Source organism: Sinocyclocheilus anshuiensis, unplaced genomic scaffold, assembly GCF_001515605.1.
Source record: "Sinocyclocheilus anshuiensis isolate Anshui unplaced genomic scaffold, SAMN03320099.WGS_v1.1 scaffold401, whole genome shotgun sequence".
In the NCBI taxonomy this organism is placed as follows: Eukaryota; Metazoa; Chordata; class Actinopteri; order Cypriniformes; family Cyprinidae; genus Sinocyclocheilus; species Sinocyclocheilus anshuiensis.
Window position 1 is genome coordinate 222,247 of NW_015539847.1, and position 6,163 is coordinate 228,409.

The 6,163-nt window shown below is 39.1% G+C and overlaps 1 protein-coding gene across 1 annotated transcript in view; it reads left to right on the forward strand.

Moving 5' to 3' along the window:
• The first annotated feature begins 1,116 nt into the window (after nt 1-1,116).
• Nucleotides 1,117-6,163, forward strand: part of LOC107684590 (muscarinic acetylcholine receptor M3-like) — a 30,196-nt gene continuing 25,149 nt past the window's right edge. The window contains exon 1 of the mRNA XM_016480884.1: nt 1,117-1,160. Coding sequence (XP_016336370.1) covers nt 1,118-1,160 — 43 coding nt within the window. The 5' untranslated portion in view covers nt 1,117. The remainder of the gene's footprint in view (nt 1,161-6,163) is intronic.

Here is a 6,163-nt window from a genome sequence, read left to right on the forward strand (position 1 = left end):
TAACTCACTAAATCCCAAAACTGAGACACTTTCACCATCTAATCAGTTCATAATAGAGAAAATCAGGCCTTTAATACCCCGTTTCACTCTGAGATACGTCATGATATGGAAGTAATGAGTTGTTAATGTCAGCTGAAGTTTAAAGACGGAGAAGGTTGTGTGGTTAAACAGGTGTGATGACTGCTGCTTTTCGTGATTTGATGATGTTCAGGAAGGTGTTGGTCTCCTGTAGGTGGCAGTATGATGTTTCTCAGGAAGATTAATTCAGATATTCACTTTATTGTCAAACACTTACTGCAGCAGAAACACTTGAAACATTCCTTTCAATCCTTTCAGGCGCTGTTCCTCAAAATCTAGTTGGAAATCTTTATTGTTGTTCACTACATGAAAAGTCTCTTCTGCTCACCGAGGCTGCAGTTATTTGATCACAGTAAAAACTGTAACATATTATTACAATTTAAAATATGTCTCTAAGTGAATATCTGTTAAACTGTAATGTATTTCTGTGATGCGCAGCTGTATTTTCAGCATCATTACTCCAGTCTTCAGTGTCACATGATCTTCAGAAATCAGTATAATATGCTGATTTGCTGCTCAAGAAACATTTCTGATTATTATCAATGTTGAAAACAGTTGTGCTGCACAATATTTCTGTGGAAACTGTGATACATTTTATTTTTCAGGATTCACAGATGAATAGAAAGTTCAAAAGAACAGCATTTATTTGAAACATTATAAATGTCTTTACCGTCACTTTTGATCAATTTAATGCGTCCTTGATGAATAAAAGTTTTTTTTTGTTAATTACCCATTTGCCCAGTCAACATCTCTGCTGTCTATGTAGGCGTCTTGCAAGGTTTTGAGACACATGCACAAGCTAAACGCTCTCGGTTCTTTATTCTGTAAGCTATTTGATCAATGAAATCATTCGTAACTGGTTAGTTGAGATCTCTACTCGCTCTTCCTCGCGTCGCGTCGCGTCGCGTCACGGACACTGAACCCCGCCCCGCTGCGCGATCCATCATCAGATGCGCTCGGAGCTCGGAGTGATGAGGAGCAGATGAAGATGATGAAGATGATGAGGTGAGGATTGAGGAGCACTGAGGATGTGCATCTAATGACAGCTGGACTCAGATCGCCTCAGTTAGGACTCGGCAAAGGTTCGTAAGTTTTGAGTTAAGATGCACTAAATCCGAATTCAGTTCAGTCACGACTGATGTAATATCACTTTTTTAATCATATTAGTTTATTAGTGATAAATTAGTAATTATATCCATGTGTTTATATTGAATGCGTTTTTTTCACTGTGTTATGTTTCTCTCTGGTCTTGAATGAAGGTTGAATTCTTGCTTATATTCTGCTGATTGTGAAGTGTTTCTCTGTGCGGAGGTTTAAGGTGGTTTCTGCTGGTTTTGGCAGAGGTTTAATGAGTTTCTGTCAGCAGAAGGAGAGTTATTGTGTGTGTATGGGAGCATCTCTCTCTCTCTCTCTCGAATTTAATTCACTAAAGCTTTATTGGCATGGCGATAGGATATAGCCAAACCACTGCAAAATGAGTTTATATACAGAGTGCGTTGAAATAATATTAAAATATTTAATTGATAAGTCATTTGTCAGTTTGATGGTTTCATTCAGAGTTTATTTGTTTGAGGATCAAATTCAGATTTAAATGTTTAATTACAAGCGTTTTAGAGCCTCGTTTCTCTTTTGCTTTTTCTGTTTCCTGCTCTCAGTCTGTTGTTCTCGCATTCAATCAGTCCCTCAACACACACACACACACACACTCACTCTCACACACACACACACACACACACACTCTCACACACACTCTCACACACACACACACACACACACACTCTCACACACACTCTCACACACACACACACACACACACACTCTCACACACACTCTCACACACACACACACACACACACACTCTCACACACACTCTCACACACACACACACACACACACACTCTCACACACACTCTCACACACACACACACACACACACACTCTCACACACACTCTCACACACACACACACACACACACACTCTCACACACACTCTCACACACACACACACACACACACACTCTCACACACACTCTCACACACACACACACACACACACACTCTCACACACACTCTCACACACACACACACACACACACACTCTCACACACACTCTCACACACACACACACACACACACACTCTCACACACACTCTCACACACACACACACACACACACACTCTCACACACACTCTCACACACACACACACACACACACACGTCTGGTCAGCTATCCTTGTGGGGACTCTCCATAGGCGTAATGGTTTTCATACTGTACAAACTGTATTTTCGATCACCTATACACCAACCCTACACCTAACCCTACCCCTCACAGAAAACCACCGGCAATTTTTGAATTTCATAAAACACCATTTAGTATGTTTTTTAACCCTTTTGGTTTACGGGGACACAGGAAGTACACAATACACAGACACACACATACTCAACAAACACAACATTCAGTCAAAGAAAAAAACAGTGTGTGTGTGTGTGTGTCTGTGTGTGTGGATGGTGTGTGAGCGCATGTCTTTTCATCAGCACGTGTATAAATAGAGCGCGTTCATGAATCTTCTTTAATGTGACTGTATAAAGAGCTCGCTGAGCTTCCAGCACCAAAAGCTCTTCAGGTCCAACTGTTAAATCAAATATTTGCTCAGTTCTTCATCCACGTGTCCCAGTAAATCCATCTGCCAGTTTATTCATCAGTCGGACCCTCTGAGCGCTCGGTTCTGACACCTGTTGAGCAGAAACATGCCAGCACACACACATCTATCATCGAGAAACAGCGTCACGCATCAGGAGTGTTTCAAACAAGAGTTCTGGGCTTCTGCAGAAGAAGCAGAACACACATCTCTGTAGTTTCAGCATCAGGCATTCATATGACATCAATGCTTTGACTGAATTCTGCCCCTAAATGGATTACAGTTTTTTTTTTCAGCTGCTTACACACATTTTCAAAACTTTGCCTCTTTTTTTCAAAACTTCACACACAAATCCAAGAACTGCACACAAAAAACAAAAAGCCTCACATCTCTTGTAAAACAAAGCACTGCGTTCAAAATATCACAAACACGTCTCAAAAGCAAACATTTGCAAACAGCTTTGCCATAATATTAATTCCTGTTAGATGTGTGTGCTTCTGCTGTTTGAGTGTCAGCTTTCAGAAACTGTGTGACACGTGAAGATGCAGTGTGTAAGCAGATGAAAACAGCTGTAATCTCACGTAAAAGCTAAACATACTGTGATTGGCCGCTTCACATGTCAATCAGACAGCCTCTTCCTGTCTCTCTCTCTCTCTTCCTGTCTGTGTTTTACTGATCTCATCATATCATCATGTTTCTGCAGCCACAGATTTGATTTGGATCATGTTAATGTGATATCCACCTCGCAGAAAAGCCTAGAATAGTGTCCTCATGATCGTCTTGGTGTTGCTTAGGCGTTGTTTGTGAAACAGGCTGTTTTCTGTGTTCCTGATATAATGGAGTGAAATACTGTATAATGAAAGACTGACTGGTGTTGCATCAGTCTGTTATGAGCTCTTGCATGAATTGGTTTAACTGGTTAACAAAACTGAGCAACACTGAAAAATTGGTGTAGGATTTAATTTGAAATGACATTCACTCAAAAATTGTAAGTACATTTCACAAATGATTACAAAAAAGAATATATATATATAAGAAATAAAATATTGCTTAAATATGTTTCAAAATATAGGCCTATTCATGTAATTATATTTTCTACCAATATACTTTTTGGCCATTTATTGTATATTTTTGAAAATATATTTTAAAAATATAAATATTTTTATATTAGTCTAAATGTAGGCTACTGTAAGATTGGAAACATATTTTCTTGCCCCTGAAATATATTTTGAAATATATATTGAAATATATTTTGAAATATATTTTGGTAAATGAAGGTTTAAACTGAATGTATTTTCAATTTGAAAAAATATATTTAATTGAGCTTTACAGTTTCTAACACATATTCTGTACATATTTAAAATATATTATGAGCATAACAATATTTAATGCATACTTTCATTTTTCAAAAATAATTTTTACTAGTTATTTTGCAGTATTTTTTTATGGTCACTTTAAAACCTGACAGAGTTCAAACTGACTTTGTTTGTGTGAAGATTCTTCAAAATTCAGAATATTGTAGATAATGACAGGATTTCCATTTATGGGTGAACTGTCTCTTTCAGAATCAGCTGTTTTCTTGTTTAAGCACATTTGAAATGTAGGGTCATGCTGAGTGCATTGCATCGTGGGATGCAGAATATCATGCACTGTACTTGTATTCTACACATGGATATTCTCTCAGAGATATTCCATGCATACTGTGCGCCGTTATATGAGTTTGTCAGTGTGAGCGTGTGATGTGACTCAGGTGTGTGTGTGTGTGAGTGTGTGATAGTGTGTGTGTGTCTGTGTCTGTGTGTGAGTGTGAGTGTGAGAGTGAGTGTGTGTGTCTGTGTCTGTGAGTGTGTGAGTGTCTGTGTCTGTGTGAGTGTCTGTCTGTGTCTGTGTGTGTGTGTCTGAGTGTGAGTGTGAGAGTGTGAGAGTGTGTGAGTGTGTGTGAGAGTGTGTGAGAGTGTGTGAGGGTGTGTGTGAGAGTGTGAGTGTGAGTGTGAGTGTGTGTGTGTGTGATTGAGTTTCACCGCTCGTGTGTCACAGGTGTTTGGGAAACAGATCTTCTGATGTGGATGAATCGGTGATCTGTGAAAGCAGTGCAGCACACGATCAATACTCTTTCTGTTCTGTCTCACTGTCAGATTCACTCTAACAGTGGCTTTACTGGGACAGTTACATGATTATAGTTTATCTTATTAACCTCTGAAGAAACATAGATAGATAGATTATTGTGTGAATGTATGAACTCTAGTGTGAATGCAGACAGTGTAAATCTGATGCATGTGGATATGTTTGTGTGCAGCCGGTTTTGGACTCTTTCTCCTGTAAATGAGTTCTGCCATCTGACCTCCATGAGTCTAAAAGCTCTTCTGATGTTATTTTAATGCAGTCGCATTTAGAAACATCTCCAACACTTATTGAAACGCTTCACTCTCTGTTATGCGGCTCTCTTCACTCCGCTGGAAACACAAGAAATCAGAGGATGGCAGAATCTTTTTTTATGTTTATAGAGCCCTACGAAAACGGGTTTGTTTTTCCCCAATTTTTGTGTTTTCTGTTTTCATTTTTCATGGTTATATAATAGTGCTGTGAAACGATTAATCGCATGCAAAAAAAAAAAGTTGTTTACATAATATATGTGTGTGTACTGTGTATATTTATTATGTATGCATATATACATGCATGTATATATTTAAGAAAAATGTTATGTTTATAGATTAAATATATTTATATATAATATAAATTATATGAATATAAATTTATACATGTAAATATTTTCAAAATATAAATGTATGTGTAATGGGGCCGACGAGACGTGAGGCGTGAGGATCCATGTGCAAGCTTTATTTATAAACACGGTCAGAACACAGGCAGGGTCAAACAATGGCAAACTGGTATGGTACGGGCAAGACACAAGAATAATCCAAGAGCAGACGAGGGTCTCCGATCAGCAAACGACATCCAGAGGGCTAGACAGAGAGAGATAATCCAGGTACACGGTAATAGTCCAGGCAGGGGCAAACAGAGTCCAAACGACAAGACGAGAGAGAGATCCAAGGCAGGCTATAAACTTCAGGGCAGGTAGAGATCAGACAAGAGGAGAAAACAGGCTAAGATCAAAACACGGGTAAACAGACTATGAACAAGACTAAACTAAACTTTAACTCAGGAAACACGGAATGGCTTGGTAAAGCAGCTAACACTAGGAGAGTGAAAAATGCAGAACAATACTCGGCGACTAGAGCAGGATCTGGGTAGGTGTTATATAGTGTGTGTAATGGCTTTCAGGTGCGCGTGTGATTGGTTACAGCTGTGTGCAATCAGTGCAATGGATGATGGGAAATGTAGTCCAGGGCATAGTGTAACAGTCTGTGTAGTGTGAGAGTCCATGTAGTGAGCGGGTGACCTCTGGTGGTGAGTGAACGGAAGTTCATAGACCGGATTCGTGACA